Raw genomic sequence first — 21,736 nt, forward strand, 5'->3', positions numbered from 1 at the left:
AGGTTGAGAACCATTTCACCCCTTTTAATACAGAACGCATTTAATTTATTTTGGGCAGTGGATATTGATCAACTACAATATTTTCATTGAGGTGCCTTAAAGCAACACATGGCCTAATTGTACCATTGCTGTGTTTCACTACTACAACCTGAGAAACCCATTCAGAAGATTCTATAGGTATTTTATGACTTTGTGAATTTTGAATATAGCATCTTGTTTATGTTTTATATTATGTTCCAAACCATTCAATTTGCCTATCCTTTTCTGGAATACAGATGGCATTTTTTCCAAAAGGTAACTTCCTGTTTTTGTGCCTGCGTCCATAAATATCACTTGTTCACTGCCATTGGGACTAGAATGATATGTAATTTCCTTTGGTCCCTCCATCCAAGAACAGACGGACCTTTTTTTTAAACGTATAGTTTACCATAAGCATGACGATTCTTGAAATCAAATCTAAACCAACGGTAGCCCACAAAATCTATTGTTTCGCCGCGGTAAACCTCTGGATTAATGCATGAGGAAAATAATTTTGCATCTACTTTAATGAAATTTTCTCTCCTGTAATACATTCTAGTACCATCAACATTCCGACATTCCCTTAGTACATAACTCTGGCTTGAATTGTGCCATTATGCAGACGGGGATTCACTTGTTTATCAAGCAGCAAATATTGTTCAACCTTTCTTAGAGTAATCATCTTCGTGTCTTGTAGCACACAATAGAAAACAAAAGGGAAGGAGGCACATCCAATCCAGTATTTTAATATTATACTCTTTTTTTTCTGGGTTCTTTCAGAAACACATGACAAATTCTATGGTTAGAAAAATCAAATCCCTTTTGTTAGCTCTTACTTCCTAAAACGGAAAAGAATTGGTGACAAGATATTAAAATTAGAAGAATTATAAAAATACTTTAATTCTAATCTTAATCTGATAGTATTTTTCCATTCATTAGTCCACTAGTTATGTCACACATCTTACTATAGTTCTCTAAATTATTTTCATGCGTTTTTGTGAATGGTAATTACTCTTAAAACAAGTATACAAAAAATGGTTTATAAAATCAGAACAACGTAACGCAGCACAGGATCCACAGAAGATTTCCAGAGATGAAGTGTAATGAATGCAAGCAGTGCAAGACTTAACATAAACTGAACCGGTAGGCAAAAACACTTACATGATGGGGGACTTTTACCTCAAACCGAGGCATTCACCAGCTTCTTAAAATGTGATTTCACAGACCAGCATACTGTAACATGAAAAAACAGACCCATATCAACCCCAGCAAATTAAAAATAACATTTTAGCAAGCAGTTCTGCCTTTATGAAAACGTGCCTGCCTTGGACTCCCCTTTCCCCCAAATGGGACAGGAGACAGCACAAGTTGGCAGACTTTACAGCTACCAGTTTTTTATGGTGTTCCGGTAACATTAAAGAAGTTTAAGCAGATAATTGCATAAATGCAATGTGTATCCAGGAGTTTGAAAGTTTGAGTAGGTGTAGTTTTATTTGTACAATAAAGTGCACTCTAATAAAATGTATGTTAATAAAATTTCAACCACAGATTGCTGCTGACCTGCCTCTCTCGTGTGGAAGTGACCAATACCTGGATTGAAAGAATTCATAAACGTCCCTCAGTGTGTGATAATATTTGCTTCATTATGACAAGTTCTACAAACGGTAGGTTACAATTTATTTAAAATTTTTCATTTTTTGGGATGTGCTCTACAAATTCATTGCCCAGAAATATTTACTATCAGATGGTTACCATTCTGTTACCAATTAACAATCATTACACCTTTCAGATAGACAAAAGTAAACCTGTTATACGATGGCACTGCAAAACGTATCTTACATGTCTGCATCCTTCCAAATATAAGTGCGCACTTCCTGTCATTTAGTTGACACAAATTTGTCAGAATCTTTACATTGGGGAACTGGACTGATTGATTTCATGTCTGTAACGTACCTTTTCCTTTCCTATCATTTTAATACTTCGTGTAGACTATGTTACACACGATTTTACCTTTCACCTCGGTGCAGGGAACATGCTAAGTTTAATGATGCAACAAATAAAGTGCTAGGCAAAAGTCTGAGAACATAATCTTGTAGCTGCACTGGGTTTATTAATCTCAGGCTTCCATTTTCAGGATGGGGACTCTGTCCATCATGTTATTCACATCTGTTTCCATTTGAACTAGTGCACCTGCTGGTAAAACACCTTGTCCCCTATGTTAGCATGAAATGTTAATAGTAGTTAAGTCTTAGAGAGATTTGTTAAAGGAACAAGTATAATCTCAGTTACCTTTGATGTCCCATGCCCATATGTTTTCGGTTTTTACAGAATCCCCCATGCATCATTTTTCTTTTGCATTTATTATAAGGTAACTGAGGTGGAGGTATGTGAATAGGTTGTTTCCTTTATGGTTTTGTGATCTGCATACATATCATTTACTGGTTTTGCTTCATTCAACAAATGACCTAACTGGGTTTTTTCATATATAGATTTCCAATCTTTAGCTTGTAAGTCTATGCAATACTTGTTTATTTATGTGTTTTTGCAGTTGACCTACTCATGAAAATTGGTGAGGTGGTGGATAAACTCTTTGATCTAGATGAGGAATTGATGATAAATTGGCTTAAACGTGGCTTGAGACAACAAGAAGAACAAGCTGCAGGTGACTCTGAAGATGAACCATCATCAGTTATCGAACTTGTGCCATGTCTTTTGGAGGCAGCCAAACAACTGCGGTTTGTATAGACCTTGTTTCTCCTCATCTTATTTTTACCTGATAATGTACATTATTCTTTAGTTTTGATATTGTCTATGCAACCTTTCAATGCGTATTATAGGGTAAACCAAGTTCTGTAGAATGTAACTTCCTTCTTATACATCTTTTTGAACTGAGTACTAACCTGTGTATTAAAAAATGTTCTGAAATGTGCCAGTTTAGCAGAAGGTGTGGTTTTCCTCTCGAGAGAACACTGGCCAAGTTTCAGACATATTTTGGGTCGTAGGAAATAATGTTTTTGACCCATAGTGAACCCAGATTCTTATCTGAATGACCAGGGGCAGGTGATGTGGCAATCAAATGCCAAGAAAAATTAGCCCTTGATGGCAACATGGGTTTTCTCAAATATCTGGAAAATAAAGCTTGCAATTGAGTCTAGTAGTTTTCCCACATTGAAGACACTAGTATGTCAAAAGATAAACCCTGTACTTTAGTGGTGATGGATGTGATCTTTTGTGTAGCGGATAAGCAGCCTGTAATTTTCATTACCATAGTGCATTTGGTTTATGGCATGCTGTTGGAATAGAAATACTTCATTTTGAAAACTTTTTCCCAACTGGTCAAGGAGAGAAACTCAACTGGTAATGGCAGAGTTCTCGGAGGATTGTTTCATCACATACGTAATTCAGCATACATACTAGTAGTTTTACTGATGTACAATGACATGTCATTTTAGCAGTATGCAGACAACAGCCAGTTATGTCTTAGAGGGTGATCTTTGTGAGGCATCAGCCTACAGCATATTAGGGGTATTCCTCTTCAACCTTGAGTCTGTAGCTGTCATATCAGCCATCAAGGCCATATACCTGTTTTTCATGTTCATTTACTGTCTCTGCCTGATCGCGTACATTGTAGAAGTAGTGAGGTTTGAACGTTTGCTGTGAAAAGAAATAATGAATTAAACCACCAATTCCTTCTGCTCTGTTGTTCATGTCCTTCCCTTGTGACTGGATAATAGTAACCTCAACTGGTCTCTTCACTCTATCGTCTCTTGCTACCTGTTCAAAGGGACTTATAGTAAAAGTAATTTTTATTTATTTATATAATCCATATTCTATGATTTTTGAGACTTGTAAATTATTTGTTCTACATTATGTTATGTAAATGGTGCTAAATTTACTGACCTTGGGTCGATGGAAGGCTTAGTTTGTCTGGCCAGGATTCAGTCTTGCAGCATGCAGATGTCAGTAGCAGGTGTTCACTAATCAACCTTGCCAGCAAAGTATATGCTGCAACCTTCTGGTTTCCAGATCTTGGCAGTCTGATCATATTATTAAAAACAAGTTTACCATACATGTTTTGCTCAATGACGGGCTCTCGTCGTACAATTATGGAGATCTCAGAGGTATAGTGACGGGCATGTTTTGCAGCACATCGATTTCCATGTTATACATTTTTGTACAGGAGGGGTTTCACTACTTTTGCACAGTAATAGGGACTTTCTTACGTGCAACAATGCTATTGACCTTCTAGTCTCAAAATGAAATAATATGTATCCCTCTTCTGCATGCAATTAAATCAACAAGTGGATTAGGACTGAGCATTCAAGTCTGGCAACAAAAAGCTGCCAAGGCGCCATCTCTGTGGGAAAAGCTTCAAGGCCCTGCTTCATGAGGTTAACTAATGTTTCTGCAATTAAGCAAACAGGATTGGAAAAACAGCTCCTCTTGTACCACATTTGTTTCATACGGTACAGACAAAATATCTTCTTTTATTGAGAAATGTGTTCAACAGTGTTACAAAGGTTTGCAATTTAGTTGCAACCTAATTGACCTTAATCAGAGGATAAACCAGCTTGAGACGAGCAAACTGTTGTAAGGAGTTAAGATAAATGTAGCGCTTTTCTCCGTTCATTTGGATTCACATAATAAGGTTTAGTGTCTTTGCCCACGTAACTAAGCCTGGCTTATACCGTTAAACTCTGGCAATATCGCTGTTTATGTATTTTACATTGATGCTCTGGATGTGAATTTTATGTTCTTACATTGCGCCGATCTGGGCATAACTTAAAAGACTGGTGCCGCCCTTCCTTCCCCTGCTTGCAGCTGGATTTTGCTAAATAGCAGTTAGTTTCTGGAAATCACATTTGTAAGTAACTCCTTGAAAGAGTAGTGCCTCACATCTTTGCTCAAATCGTGAACTAAACTAAATGCACCTCAGTGTGCAGTACTGCCTCTTCCATTTATAATAATTAGAGAAAGCATTCTTTGACAATAGAATGTATCCCACTACCCTTGTCACATTAGACCTTGGATCGTAACACAATTGCGTGCCATCCTTAGTTAACTGCCAGGAGTAAATTGTCTCACAGTAGGCGAAACTTGTCTTCTTCAAGCATGACCAAGGGAGACAGCGCTGGATTATGTTTCGTACTTATGACAATAGCTGCCAGAAGTTTTCTCATAATGATTTGAACTAGCCTTGAAAAAGCCCCCGCTTACCCGCATAAGGGGCGAAACACGTGTTGGCTGTGGCTGTCCCGTCACTGAATTGTGCCCTTTGATTTGATTTTTTTCTTACCTGGCTGCTTCGTTATTAAAGCAATTTTTTGTTCACATGAGACTTTTTCAACCTTAGTACTGGTTGATTGGACTATTGAACTGTTGGTCTCTGGATCTTATCTTCTGTCTAATGACTGTCATACAATAACAAGTATTATAATTTCATGGAACTGTTCCTTTTTCTTTCATTGTTCTGGATGCAAATAAATTATCATTGAGGCATTGTGCTTTTTATCAATGATTCCCTAAGTGAGAACTCACCACCTTTTTTCCCAGTGTCTCACAGTAGGCAGTTGACTTGTGTTACTTCTCAAAAACAGCAAAGGGCACTCCGTTTTTACTTTCTTATCACTTCTTCATTGACCCTTGATGCACATGCATGTCCCCTTCTTCACTTGCCCATGAACAGTAATCCACATCTTTGATATTCCACCTGTATGGTGTTGACATAGCTCCACTTTGCACTTAGAGGAGATCTACGTGCTTTTGGACCTTCACATTTCTTTTGCTATTTCCCAACGTTCTCACTTTATTTTTTAAGCAGTGAATTGGAAATCTATACTTGATCCCCACACTACCATCAAATACACTGTACCACAAATCGAAATTTACAGTTTAAAACCTGTGCCCTCTATGTCCGGATCATGTCACTCCTCACTTCAAGCACTCTATTCAGTCACCTAAAATACAGGATGTTGTTTAGGCTTGTATGCTTACTCTTAATACCATTTACCAAACTGTCCAATTTTTGTGTCAGAATCTCCTCATCAAAAATATCATCCCTAAGCCAATTCTAATAAATCTACTCAAAAACACTTCAGAAGTGATTGCTCCCTGCAGCTAAAGGCCCTAGGAACAAACCTCTGGTCCTGATCTGGAAGTGGTGTAACCAAGTGTTTGTGGCATGTGATGCAGTAGATACACATTAATTGTGCATACTCATGCCATCTACTATTGGGATTTGCCATATACAGCTTGTTTTTATTTCGAAGAAGTCTTTTCGAGTCACAAGGCATAGTGACTCCTCCCAATTCTGGTAGTGTGCATGTTCCTCACCTCCATTGTTAGAGGTTTTTTTTCACCCCTGTCGGGTTCAGACGTGGCCCTTCGTGCTCCACGCTGCTTGGTGTTCTTGCTGGGCCGTTTAGATCCGTTCCTTATTGGTAGAAATTATATTTATGATTACTTCTACCTATCGCTTACCCCTTTCTGCTCAGTTCCGCTGTTGCACAACTTCGATCCCCCCTGTTTGGAGCGTGGCCTCATCAGGCCTTCATCATTTCCTTCGATGCATGAGAATGTGCTGGAAAAGGATCCATATCTTTTGTGCCCAAAGTGTCATGCAAAATACTAGGCAAGGGTGGAGTTTGCGGAGGTCCGCATAAAACTCTGTCGCACTATGCGAAGTTCCGCAAAGTGGCCGAATGTGTTAGGTCATACCGTTTGTGCTGATTATTAATACTGCGTGTTTGTCCTGTGCTGTAAATTCAGCGCGAACGATACCACTTGAAGCGTAAGAGTGCGCTGGTTCTTTTCAGCTGCTCGAGTAGATTTTCTACTCGAGCAGCATTTTCGTCAACGCAAACAGAAGGTTTCTTAAAGCGAGCGGTAGCGACCATCTGCGACCACCACGTTGAGGAATCTCACCTGGAATAAGATTTTCCTCGCTCACAAATTTAACTTTGGCGAGGGAGGAAAATACTCAGCTCCGCTATGCAGAGTTTTTTGGAACTTCATGCCCTAAGCAAGGTGTGGAGTGGGCAAAACTCTGCAAGCTCTGCGAGTGGAGCTCAACGCCCACCCCTACAAAATACACAGGTACGAACTTTTACCAAGGCTTTAACCTCTGCTTGTCCCACGACTACCAAGAAGACTCCTGTGCAGCGCCTCGTCTTTCGGAACAAAAAACACTCTGAAACCGCCAACCCTTTCGTACTGCTTCAGTTTTGATGGCACACCGTCAAAAGCGAGACACAAAAAGGAGACACTCCTGACCTTTTCTGGGACTGAGATGTTGAGAGGACCAACAGCTGTAGGCCTCAGGTATCAAGCTAGAGGAGCCGTGGCCAGCGGAGTGTTCCTGCTCCAATGCCTATATGAATGAGCTTCCAGCAGTGCAGCATCTGGCATCGAAATCTGTTGCAGTGAGTACCAGCCTCCCACAGACCCACTCCTCAACAGTCATCAGGTCTACGGTCCATCATTGCCAGAAGGCCATGGTTGGTACTGATCAGAGGAGTCTGACCCAGTGATCACCCAAACTTTGACAGTGAAGTCCCCATCAAAACCTCACATGTCCATCTCAACCGTTGCTTCAGCTCTGTCCCTGAGGGCATCCTCAGTGACCCCCATCATACCCAAAGACTTCAGAGCTCGCACCCGGAGGACTTTGGAAATCTTCAACTTCGTAAAGACCTGCATCCCCAGCCACCACCTCCTGCCTCTTCACGGATCTCGACCAGCTTATTCTCCAGAACCACCAAGAGGAGCTCAACACAAGGCAGCAGCGTACACAAATCCAGCTTGTCACCGGGCGAATCGTAGCCAAGCATCCAGACAAACGAAATGACATTGTTCCTCCTAAGCAGAAATTGACCTTTGAGGAAGCCTTAAATCTGTCTTCTGAGCTGGCCCATAGGTAGTCTTGACATTGTGACAAAGGCATCTCTTCACCATCTCCATTGCCTCGTCCACTGTCTCATTCTCCTCCTACTCTTACTCCTCTTCTTGCGACTCTTGTGCACTGCCCTACTAGACTGGCCTTCCCACTGTTGCCTGCAGATTCTTTGCCACATTCACCTCAGTTCTCTTCCTTCTTGGGTGGCTGGGGGACGGAAGTCAATGTCTCCCTATGACCCACAATACAACACAAATCCTGACGATGACCCTTGGTATGATTATGATGTAGAGCCCCCTCACTGACCTGGACCACTATCTGGCCAAGCCTTCGCTCCTAGATAATGCCACCTCATATCTGGAAGTTCTACAAATGGCAGCCACTGTTCACAAGGTGGAGATGCTTAAGCAGCATAAGGAGGATGACTTCCTCAGGGAGACCCTCACCACAAATCGGAGGTCTTTGCAGTATCTGCCTTTGCTTGAGGGGGATGATAAGGCCCGTTCATGATATCTTTAAGGAACCGTAAAGGCGCTAGTCGTCACGCCTAGGGTGGACAAAGAATACAAGGCATCCTCTCCTGACCCAATTTACATCCGGGGTCAAGTACCACCCGACTCCCTGGTCCTACACACAGTAGAGAAGCATGCTAATTCCCAGGGCACAGGAGATGTGCCACCTCCTGACTGGGAGAGTAAAAAGATTAATGCCGTGGGCAAAGGTGTTGCTGTCCAGTCTGTCACACATTGGCATATTGCTAATTAAGTGGGCCTATTCTCCCAGTACGACAGGGTCCACTGGGATGAGCTGGAAGAGTGACTGCAGCATCTCCCTGACCAATCTAGGAAATGGGGTCAGGAGTTGCTGGCGGAAGGTAAAATCATCTCACACCAATATTAGAGGCACCCTGGACGCACCTGACACCGCTGCTCGAAGCGTCCCACCACTTTCCTTCACATGTACCGCTGTGCCAGCTGTGCATGTCTGGATTCCAACCAGAGGTGCAACATCATCTCCTCAACTTGCCTTTCAACAATACGCATCTGTTCAGCCCTCAAGTTGCTTAGATGTTGGAGGAAGTTAAGAAGGACACTGAGGCAGACAAAACCATGGGTGCCTGCAGACCCCATCTACCTGTGGCAACGTTTGCTACACTCCATACAGTGGAACTGCTAAAGCCACTACGAATAAGTCATCCACATCCTGCCCTAAGCAGTATCAGCAACAGACTTGCACACCTTCTCGCTGGTACTGTATCTTCCCATCCAGCACCTGTCTGGAAGGTTGCTAGGATTTCTGTCCCTCTGGGCAGAGATCACATCAGACCAGTGTGTTCTTAGATATAGCTGAGTTACTGTCTAGAACTCACATTCAAGCCACCAAGCATTACTCCCGAAGAAATATACTCGCACCAGAAACTCAGCATCTGCTCCACAAGGAGATGCATGCACTACTCAGCAAAGGTAGCCATAGATCCTGTGCTACCATAACACTACAGCAAAGGATAAACTCCCTATACTTTCTGATTCCCAAGAAGGATGGGTCTCTAAGGCCCATATTCGACCTCGGGGTCCTCAACAAGTACATCCTGTCAGAGCACTTCCACATGACACTCCAGAACGTCATTCCTGTACTTCAGCCAGGCTTAAAGACTACCCTCTGTTTGAAGGATGCCTTCTTCCACTTCCCCATCCACCTTGCTCATCAGCGGTTCCTCCAGTTTGTGGTAAATGGTCAGCATTATCAGTTCTATGTGCTTGCCCTTCGGAGTCACCACAGCTCCCAGGTGATTTACAAAATATCTTGCAGTAGTAGCCACTCACTTCAGAAAGCGTGGTGTCCACGTCTTTCCTTACCTGGATGACTGACTAATCAAGAGTTCCATTGAACAGCAACGCCTTGCACACACTCAAGCCACCATACATCTATTGCAGAGCCAGGCTTTAATATCAATACCACCAAGTCACATCTCCAGTCCCTGCAAGTACAGTCCTTAGTTGGAGCCACCCTCTACTCTTGTGTAGAGAAATCATACCCAAGCTGAGCAAGGATACAAGCATTCCAAACTATGCTCCCTTTTTTTCAGCCTGATTGCCAGGTGACGATCAGAAAGGTCATGCTCCGGCTAGGCATGATGATCTTTTTCATTGCCGTAGTCCCACATGCCAGACTACACATGCGTCCCTTGCAGATGTGCCTAGCAGCACAATGGTCACAAGCACAGGGTGAATTGGAGGTTGTAGTGTTGATCTGGGGCCATACTCATCGCTGCCTGCAGTAGTGGGACCCCAGCAAACTGGTAAGGAACAGTACTTCCTAGACCCTGTTCCTCAAATGACTGTTGCCAGGGACACCTCGATCACAGGTTGGGGAACACATCTTCAAAAGCTGACCATACAAGCGGTCTGGACAACCGATCTACAGGTCTACATATCAACTACCATCTATTCTTCAAGGCGTTGCTCCCTCTCATTCAACACAGGGCAATTCTAGTCTGGGTGGCCTACACAACCGTCTTGTTTTATCTACAGAAGCAGGGTGGCACACACTCCATCCAGTTGCCTGCTCTAGGTCAGAGCATTTGGTGGTAGGCGATACATCAGAGTTCATTGCCTCACAAAGTACATACCTGGAGTGGACAATCACTTTGCAGTCCTCCTCAGCAGGATGCATCAAAAAGCCTATAAGTGGGAAATCCACCCCCAAGTCCTACTCCTGTACTTTCACCATTGGGGGTTGCCCCACATAGACCTCGTCACCACTGCTAAAACACAAAATGCCAAAACTTCGCCTCCAGGCTCCTACAGCCCATAGGCAATGCAATGAATGAACTGGTCAGAAATATTTGCCTTTGATTTTCTGCCTTTCCCACTCCTTCAATTTGTGGTTCGAAGGTTTTTGCAAACATTCCTCACTGTCATCTTGATAGCCCCGACCTGGGCCAGACAGACCTGTTCACTGCCCTTCTCCACCTCTCGCTAGTGCCCCGTGATAAACTGCCCAAACAAACAGATCTTTTCTCCCAATAATCAGCGTACACTCAGTCACCCCTAACACCTCAATCTTACAATTTGGCCATTGAAACCCTAGAATTTGGGTACCTCAATCTGCCTAGAGAATGCATGACCATCCTTAGAGGCAGCATGCCTACAATCAGAGCCTGCTATGCGGCCAAGTGGAAATGGTTAATATTCTGTCTTCCTACACATATTAATCCTGTCCAAACAACAATCTAAGACATTGTTTTTTTATCTGCTTCAGTTGCTGAAGTCCAGCCTTGCTTATCCCTCCATCAGAGTTCACTTAGCTGCTGTTGCTGCTTATCTTCAAAACAGAGAACACATTTCTCTTTTAAGGTTCCTGTTATTAAAGCCTTTATTCAAGTGCTTAATAGGATTATTCCTCCACGGGTGCCACGCTTTCCTGTTTGGAACCTGAGTATTGTTCTCTTCTAGATTAATGGGCTCTCATTTTGAACCACTACTTTCTTGTCTGTCACAGTTTCTTACCAGTAAGGTGGCTTTCCTGGTAGCCATAATCTATCTCTGGCATGTTTGTGAGATTCAAACTCTTACTCTGAAGGAACTTTTTATTTTTTAAGTAAACCAAGATAGGGTAGTCCTTAGGACAACCCCAACTTTTCCCCAATGAGGTCTCTAGCTTCCACCTCAATCAAACCATAGAAATCTGTGTTCTTCCTACATCCAGAGTCAGTGGCACAACAAGCTCTTCACACATTAGATGTTAAAATACCACCTATTTATTACAACTACTAGAAAAATCCCTTCCGTAAAACTTTCTCCAAACTGCACAAAGAGAATGCTCTCTCTAAGGCAGGTTTAACATGCTGGCTTGACAAATGCATACAGACCTGTTATGCTAAAGCTAAAAGACCTTTGCTTGTCCCTCCCAGACCCCACTCAACCTGCAGAAAGGGAGTGTCTATGGCTTTCTTGTGTAATATTCCTGTAGCTGACATCTACTAAGTAGCTACATGGTGTACACACATTTACTAAACATTACTGTGTGGATGTTTTAGCTCAGCAACCAGCTAACATTGAGCAAGCTGTCCTTCGTACAATTCTCCAATCTTCTGCAACATCCTCAGGCTACCCACTGTTTCTGGGACTGGCATTACAGTCTATGAACAGCATGTGTATCGACAGCTAAACATGCCACAAATGGAAAATGCCACTTATCCTGTAAGCATCTGATCTATGACTTACAGTGCTGTAGATTTACATGCACTCGCCCTCCTCCAGGTGTTGCAGATGTTCTTGACTTTGATGCTTAATTGTTTCCTTCTCATGTCACCTTTTCTGTATTTCTCTGCTTCATCTACACCCTCACCCTTCATGTGAGAAAATGTATCTAACAAAGGAGCCAATGCCCTTGCGCATTACCAGAAATAGGTGGAGTCACTATAGCTCATAACTTAAAAAGACTTCTTCAAAGAAAAACAACTTACACATGTTTGAACCCAGCACTGGATGGTGGGTGTATGCACAGCATGTGAATCTACAGCATTACATTCATCTCAGTAAAGGCCGGAGTGATATTAGATCTGAGCGGTAAACTATCTTTGGTTCTTCAAATAAAGTATATGTAGGGCTGGACTGAGATAGGGACTACAAACATCTAAGAAATGGGTTTTCCTCTACCTGTGTGGCAGGCATTCTGGTATAACCCCAGATATCAGCGTTGTAGAAGACTGCAGATAAACTTTTGGATTGAAATAATTTTAACTGCACCTCCGGTGGTCTATTCTCAAGTCGCCTTGTAGAAATCAAATATTGCCACCTCTCATCTAGTTTCTTAGCTACATTGGTAGGTGACCAAGTGCTGTTATTGTCAAAGATGATACCCATATAGGAAAATTACTTTGGTTAGTACCCCCCGCCCCCAGTTCTAACTAATACCTTCTTGATTTCATGTTTGGGCCTATTACCATAATATGTAGTTATTTTTTAATTGGTACTTGGGTTGAAACTATTCATTAACTGCCTAATAGCAGTTGCAGTCCCAAAACGGTATGTGTGATCGAAACCACGTCATCGTTGTAAAGAAGTGCTGGAATGTACAGCTTCCCCACACTTGAAATATCAGTGGATGCCCTACACAGAACCATGTCTAGTTTGTTAACATACAATAGGAAAAGAAATTAGGCCAAGATACAACCTTGCCAGACTCCCCGGTCTACCTTAAAAGACTCCGTATAGGTACCCTCACTTCTTGAGAGGTCCTGGTGTAGATAGCCCATCAACTCTGGTACTGGAAAGTATATCCCACAGTTTTCCCCTACAGAGTCTGTCAAAAGCCGATGTTATGTCTATGAAGGCAAGGTGAAGAGGGCTTTTTTTGACTCAAGTGTTTTTCTCAACAAGCAGTTCAGGCACTGATCAAGGGTATACGACCCGGCATAAACCCGTACCGGAAATCCAAGAAGACATTTTGTTCCTTTGCCCATTTTGACAACCTAGTGTGCTACCATCACAACAGAATCATTAAGGGAGTTTGAAGGACAGCAAACAGAGGTCACTGTAGTCCCCTTTATTGAACACTAGAACGAGTACTGATTGCATCCAGGTCTTGGGAATAGTCCCTCTAGCGGCTGCGTTCATGATGTTGATCAAGATTAATGCATAGTTGATCAAGTGTAACCTATATGTGTCTGGTGGAACCCTTCTGGCTTGTGGCTTTTTTTTATAATAAGTAGCTTAATGGCCTCGGATACTTCCTCAGCCTCAAACATAAGGTTCCTCCTAGTGGGTGGGGTTGAGGGGTTTGGGGTGGGCTAAGGCTGGTGTTGTATGTGGCTTTGCATGGTTGATAGTACTATCATTCTCTTCAGCTCAATGATTTAAATTGGGCTATCCATACTGAAGACGTCATACGATAATCAATTCCCCTTTATTGAAGAGAAGATTGGCTGATTCACTATTTTCCAAAACCTGTCACTATTTTTTTAATTTTTAATTTTTATTTGCATGTATTATAAACAGTAACAACAAATAAGCATACAAGTACAGTAATAGTGCACCCTTTCTGCATCAAACACTAGTTCCAGCGTATATCGCCTCCTACCCATCCATCCACCCACAACTAATCATTGTGCAGTCAGTGCTATATCTACCATTTTTCAAATGTCTGAGATCATGCCCTCAAGTCCCACTGATCCCAGGGCTTTTCAAATTTCTTGTCACAGCCCCTGCCCTAATATGCCTCACGTTCCACTATTTTGCAGCAATGCGTTCCTTCCTCCTATTGCCGGAAGGATGGAGGCATCTAACTCCTCCACTTCTGCCATGAGAAGGCCCCAATTTACTAGTGTTTTTTTATATTTGGTGAAGTTTGCAGGTGGCCATACACATAGGAGGGCAAGGCTTGGCATCAGCTCTATAGTGTTTCCCAGCGATTCGACTACTCTGTCCCAGAAATGGCATATGCGTGTGCAGTGCCACCATGTGTGTATAAATGTGCCTTCCGTCCTGCAGTGGTGAAGACATAGAGCATCTTTTGCCTTTCCAATCTTGTGTAACAATGGTCTAGTATAATCTGCTGTGTAAGAGTTTTAGTTGGATAAGCCTATAGCTGGCCTTGATCGCCCCCACAGCTGGAAAATCCAAAGCATCCTGCCAGTCTTCCTCCTCAGTTTCCCAAGTGTCCTTCTCCCATCTATCTTTTAGGTGTGATAAGGTTCCCTGAGTATTCTCCATCAGCATTCCATATGTCAGGGACATCAGTTTGCGCTTAATCTGACGGCCTAGCAGTCTATTCTCCAGCGAAGATCCCGTTTGGGTTTCCTCATCTCTGGTAATGCTAGGCATAAAGGGGTCTCTCGCAAAAAGAACAAGTGATTGACGGAATGCTGAACAATGTCAAACATTCACCCCCAGTACAGAGATCTGGGCCTAAATCCACCGTTTTTTTGCTGCCCATGCCATTACAATTTAGACCCAGCCATATGCAAATCAGTCTTGACCCTGTTCCCCATGGGAACATTCCAGCCCAGGTCTTCCCTGTACTGGAAAAAAGCATCCTGGGACCGGTTTCGGGGTTTCACCCCTCATCAGCCAGGCTAGCTTGAATCCAGTGGCCTGGGAAGCACAGGACCCACGTCTGGGCATACCCTTCCCACTTAGGGTGACAAATGCAAAAAGAACAAGTGATGGACGGAATGCTGAACAATGTCAAACATTCACGACCAGTACAGAGATCTGGGCCTAAATCCATCGTTTTTTTGCTGCCCATGCCATTACAGTTTAGACCCAGCCATATGCAAATCAGTCTTGACCCTGTTCCCCATGGGAACAGTCCAGCCCGAACTGCCAGGCCAGGTCTTCCCTGTACTGGAAAAAAGCATCCTGGGACCGGTTTCGGGGTTTCACCCCCCATCAGCCAGTCTAGCTTGAATCCAAGGGGTCTCTCAACTGACTACATTTAAGCCATTGTGTTTAGGGCAATTGATAGTCTTCTTGCAGATATGCAGACGGGACCACCCCATTAGCGTCTCACACATCTGCCTGTGTCGATATGGCTATCCTATCCCAGCCCCACAGAGCAGTTACTCTTCTCAGCCATGTGCCCTCCCAAAGTGGAGTCATGGGTGTAAGTTGTGAGTCCCAGTTTGTTTCTCCTGTCACTATTTTTAAGGATGCTAGCTTTAAAAAGGTCATCCCATGCATCCTCTAGTAGCAGTTTCTTTCTCTTTTTCAACACTATTTTATATTCCACAAGACAATAAGATACCTCTGCCCTTTTGCACGGTAAAGCATTCAAGGCCGCCATAAGTCTATGATGTGCTTTTGAGTACTCCCCATCAAACCACCGACCTCTTTCCTATGTAATTTATACAGTGACAAACCCTTCTTTGTTTCTATCTCAGTATTACCATAAGACTGCAGTATTATCTCAGCGTCTTAAACTCCACCATACCCTCTCACCATCCCCCTTATGTGTTACAAGTAATTTAGAAGAATTTCCTGGGACAATATTATTCCATTTGAACCTTTTTCCCTGATTACAAGTCGAAAGGGTCTTTAGGCTGAGGGTGGCTTGGGATCTAGTGACAATTCCACCAAAGTCTAGTCCCATTTCAATACGATTATTGTTGCTATAGGATCTCCAAAATTCTCCTGAGACTATCCCACTTCCCTCTAAGGTAGCAGAGATGAAAAGGTAATCAATAATACAGCTCACTCCCCTTTCTGAATATTGGGAGATTTGGAGCCATCCCTATTTAGAAGCATTGGTAGAACATGATTAAATTCAGCTAATAGAGAGTTTAACGTGTCCCCTTGAGGTGTGTGTTCCTAATAAGCTTGACCTATTCCACTTCTCTCTTTCCCATCCTCTTAAGATAGTAAGTTCCTAAACGGGTGAATGTGAAAGTCTCCCAGAATATATATATATATATATATATATATATATATATATATATATATATATTATTATAATATATATATATATGTATATCTTTATGTACACTGTTAGTTGTTTCATAGCGCTTTGAGCACTGACTCTGGGTTATGAAAATATAGCTCTTTTTGGGAGGCGACTTAGTACCGCTAATAGGTGAAGAGAGCCATTGGTATCTATATTGATTTACAACTTAAGGAAAAAGATATTAGTGTAATGCACCCCCCTTTGGCTCTTCCCGCAGCAGATGGTAGGGCCAGGGTGAAAAAGGAGGAAAAACCAAAGTGGTTGTTTTTTCCCATGCCTCCTGGAGGGCTATTATATTCTAGTGATTCAGAATACTTAGCCACTTAGATGTTCCAGCTCAAGACATCCACAGATGTTGATGACTGGATAGTGTAAGGGTTTGGTAGTCTCATACTTTCTATGGTGATATTATGTTTCTCTCTACATTTTCCATATGGTCGGTCAATATTCTCCACAGAGTTCAAGACATCAAAACTGTTATGGTTTTGACCCACATAATGAGGGTAACCCTTTGATGGCTCGGTCTTGGTTGGGGATGACTATGGAAGTTGGGAGGGATAGAAGTAACCCAGGAGGTGTAGCTTTATTATGACTTAGGTACTTGCACAAAAAATTGACATGTAACCTCCCCTTTATCAAACTTCACCATGACACAATCCTTACTTGCCCACTCTGTTCTTCAGGTCATGATAATGTGATTCAGAAAATTAGCCCTTTCACTATCTGAAAGTAGCACCAATGTGCCACTTTGTTCATCATTTGGGGTGTTTCATTATTATTCTTTGTAAATGGAGGAAGTTTAGACATTATCACCACCAGTGGGGAAAAGACTGGAGAGAAATGCACCCTTTTTTATGGAATTATCTGCTCTCTGAGCTTGCCATCCACCCATCAGTAGCTTGTTTCCAATAGTCAAATTGACAAGGCTGGTCAAAGATATTCCTATCCTGAGAGGGAGGCCTGTGAGTTAGTCCTTTTTACTGATCACTTTCCTCCTCCCTGTCCCCTTCCTATGTCATGCTGAACCCTACCTGACACTGGTAATTTACCATCCACAAATCTCCTCTCCATGTCTGTTACTATTTCCCTTTTCTATCATAGATTCAAGGCTTGGGAGAATGAGCCTCCCACCCTACCTCTTATGTTGCTGGTGCCTTTTATTCTCCTTATCAGCTCTCTGTGGTGGTAAACCTGTGTTTTGTATTTAGGAGACTGTTGATTCCATTGCTATTAATCTTGATACAATGGGTGAAAATAAATAACTTATTAGGTGTCAATTTTAGAATACCAGGGTTCTAGAAAGGAATGAATCATGGGGTAGGAGGGAGGTGTCATCCATATTCCCTTTAACAGTGTTTTTTTTTTTTACATTATCCCACCTGCTAGGTTTAAATTATATATGTTATGTTGTACTCTGCCAGTTGCTTCCCAGAGTTCCTCTTGATCCTTCTTCTACCTTTTGTTTTTGAGACAAAGGGCATCAATAACATATGAATCTGTGCTATAGTTACTTCCTCTGAGTTTGAGGTAGGCAGTTTCCGACTTAAGGTCTTGCATGGTGTTGCTAAGTTAGGGTAGGGTCTGGGGCACTCACATTGCAAAATAGTGCGGGGAATTGCTAAAGCTGACACACCCGATCTTAATTCTTCCTCCACTGAAGTTATTTCTTCTGTTAAAGCCCCCCCACAGCTGAGGTTAAATAAGTTAGAATATAGTTTCCTTTAAAGACTAGTTTCTGCACACTCCCTATTCAGAGGTGATAGTTTTTGGTTGACCATAATGGGTGGCTGCAATGGTTTCCTTACTTATATTTAGACAGTAGTTATAACAAAAACAATAACGAGAGAACAAACTGGAAGAATCAAACACTGTGACTGATTAAATAATTAAAAACCTGTGACAAAGTAGCCAGCATTGATTGTCACATTTAGTGATTAAAATAAAATATTAGGGTACACTAATGTGGCTTAGCCAAGGCCTATGGTGCAGCCTTACATATGCGTGCTGCTCAATTATCTAACTCAGCACCTTGAGTGCATGATGGTAGAGGGATGGCCGAAAGCGTTTTATAGCGTGAAGTCGCTGGTGCTGGCCCTGCCTCTCCTGGCCTCAACTTGGAACACTTTAGTGTAGATGTTGCTAACCTTTTCTGTAACAAGAGCTTCTTATGTTCAATGAAAATCATCCTGAGCTACTAATGGTATTAGTGTTGTCATAATGACCAAATCAGACATGGTAATATTAGTGGCCACCCCATGCAAGATTGCCGGTAGTGATCATCTTTGTGTATAATGTAGGGTTCCCAGCAATAATGTAAAAAAAGGTTTAGTCTCTTTGGAATGTCTTTCATAGTTAATATTTAATACCATAGTTGCAGGGTTTGTGGCACAAAGGTAATTATATACTAATAATTCTCCCCAGTGCTATCATTTATCACTCAAATATCAGCTTTAAAAACTATTTTGTGCGTAGAGTTTATTACATCCTTTGCAGGAGTGTTTGTCGTCAGAGTGTGCACAAGGTAGTATCTTTGGAATGGGAGGCATAATGCTGTTGTCACCTCAAATCCAGCACAAACTATCAAGGTGGAACTCCACAATTGTACCGTACAGCATTTTTGTGTGTAGACCTGCAGCTCACACAGCATTTACAAACACGCACATAACTAAACGGATCTTTCTTTACTCGCCCCTTAGACCTCTTAGATCTCGTTCTTCTCGACAGGTTTACATCCCTTCGGTCAAGAGATCATGGGGAGGTGATTTGTTCTCCATCAGGGCTGCTTGGCTCTGGAATGCCCTGCCCTTTGAATGCCGTCAGGAATCCTCTGAACTTCTCTTTAGGAGGAAGTTGAAAACCATTCTCTTTCCCAGTTAATCTGCTTCCCCTGGCTCTTCCGACATTCATGGTGTACTTTAGCGCTGGGATGCCCCCGGGTAACCATGCGCTCTACAAATCTATAAACTAAAACTAAACTAAACTTCAGGGATGGGGGCACATCTACCCAGTTTCGCAAATCAAAGCAAGTGAAACAGTGTAGAGTATGTGTCTCCAACCTTTTCTGTAATAAGAGCCTCTTATGTTTCATGAAAATCATTGCGCGCTACTGATATTAGTGTTGTCATATTGACCAAATAAGTCAAGATAATATCAGTGGCCACCCCATGCAAGATTGTCAGCAGAGATCATGTCTTTGCATAACGTATGTTTCCCAGCAATAATGTAAAAAAAGGTTTTCTCTCTTTGGAATGTCTTTACATAGTTAATATATAATAACAACAGTTGCAGTGCTTGTGGCTCAAAGGTAATTATATACTAATAAGTCTCTCCAGTGCTCTCTCATTAATCACTCAAATATCTACTTTAAAAACTATTTTAAAAGTTCAACTATTTTTCACTAAGCATTAGCGTATGACTTTTGAAACTAAACATTTTCATCTCAAAAACACACTTTTCAATCTTCGAATAAATATATGTATTCAACCAAGCAAAATTGTTTAATATAGTAGGCTGGGCTGCCTACACGAGAGCTACTTACAGAAAGGTGGCGAGCAATGAGTAGCTCACAAGCTACTCAGTGGAGAAGCCTGCTTTAGTGCATTACACATCTTGGGGGAACCTCGGAGTGCTTTATAGCACAAAATCACTGGTGTTGGCCCCGTCTCTCCTGGCTTCAGCTTGGAATAAAAATGTTTCTAGCTAATGAGTCAAGAATTTTAGATTCTATTAAGGACACAAAGGCAAGGATTATGCTTGCTCTTTACTGTCAATGCAGCAGCCATGAAATGACACAAAACTTTAAACTACACATCCCACGAAGCATAGTCACATCCAGTCATAACCTTTCCCCAAGGCTGTATAGGCTCCTTTCACAAAAGTGTGTCCTCTTTCTTTGGAATATACTCATAAAAAGAAGATATCAACTTGAATACAACTTGAAAAGAATTACGCAGACAGCCTTTCGATCCTTAATGATGTCAGCAACTGACAAAGTCGAGTCCCAGTAACCTCATTTACCTAGGGTTAGAACTCTTGTGCGGTAGTACTCCTTCACTCATCGAACTTCAAGCTCAAGTAGAGGAATTGGATGGTCCTGGCATATAGGGATGGGCAATTTCACAATCAATCAACACATCTGTTAATAATCAGCAATCATATGAAATGACATGTAAAATACACAATTGTTTAGGGTGGGATAATCCTCGCCTCCATGCCCTGAATAGAATCTAAAATTCTTGATGTAATTTTCTTTATTCCATGGCAGGACCAGATACTTCATATTATGTCAGTTTGAAGTTGATTTACCACTTCAGACACCACATCCACAATTGGCTTACGATAATACACTTTAAAAGTAGAATCAGAAGACCAGTCCGTCGCGGCCATAATATCTTCCAATCTGGTGCCAGTAGAAAAAGCTTTGGAGGCCATAGCTCCTCTAACAGAATGAGCCCCAAATATAGAGACATTCATACCTGCCTCGGCCAATTACCATTTGACCCAGCTGGCCAAAATTTCTGAAGTAACAGGGCGGAAAGGTTTCTGTAAAGAAAGAAGCAGTTGACAAGAAGCATTTTGCCTGAATTCATGAGCACAATCTTCATAAACTTTGATACATTGAACAACACAAAAATTTTTATCATGAGGGAAAGACGGGTGTGCCATACAACGTGAAGCAGTTTTACTGCATCTTGAAATAAAGAATGACACTCCTGAGGTAGTAAATACTCATCCTGCTATATTCAAGGCTTGAACATCTGAAGCTTGTCTACAGGAGAGTAGACATGACATAAAATTGTTAGCTTCGCAGAAAGTTGTTTATGCAAAAGACCTTCATTACAATGCCAACTCTTAAGAAATCGAAGGATCCCATTGACATCCCATAAGGTGGGATACTTTGGTTGAGTAGGATTAACTATACGAATGCCTCAAAGACGTTTACAAATTAACGGATGTTCCCCCACTGGTTTTCCTGAATATGGGGGTGACCACAGAAGTAGCCGACCTGACATTATTAATTGTTCTGTAGGCTAAGCCCAATGAGACTAATAGAAAGAAAATTCGCTATGATGTGAATTTCCGATCCCAAGTGATCCAAACTCCATTTACTGCACCAACATGCCCACTTATGCCAGGCTTATCTTTTATGAGTAGAGTAGAGGGGATTGTGATAAGAAAAACAATGCTGATTCCGAAACTCTTGGGACTTGCCAGCATCTCCTGAAAGCCTCCACGCATCAGTGACAGCTGGCCTTTCAGGATCTGATTGTGCAGAAGTCCTAACAGATCCCTTAGAAGATCCTGGCATGATGGCAACATCACCCCAGCCATCACATACGGTAACCAAGGCTATGCCTTACAGTACGGTGTCACCAATAT

At 42.0% G+C, this 21,736-nt stretch overlaps 1 protein-coding gene across 1 annotated transcript in view; it reads left to right on the forward strand.

The window, feature by feature from the left end:
- Nucleotides 1-21,736, forward strand: part of SAAL1 (serum amyloid A like 1) — a 222,266-nt gene that overhangs the window by 103,186 nt on the left and 97,344 nt on the right. Inside the window, exons 8-9 of the mRNA XM_069223754.1 lie at nt 1,567-1,682; nt 2,567-2,753. Of these exons, the coding sequence (XP_069079855.1) occupies nt 1,567-1,682; nt 2,567-2,753 (303 nt within the window). The remainder of the gene's footprint in view (nt 1-1,566; nt 1,683-2,566; nt 2,754-21,736) is intronic.

The sequence above is a fragment of the Pleurodeles waltl genome, chromosome 3_1 (genome assembly GCF_031143425.1).
Source record: "Pleurodeles waltl isolate 20211129_DDA chromosome 3_1, aPleWal1.hap1.20221129, whole genome shotgun sequence".
Lineage (NCBI taxonomy): Eukaryota > Metazoa > Chordata > Amphibia > Caudata > Salamandridae > Pleurodeles > Pleurodeles waltl.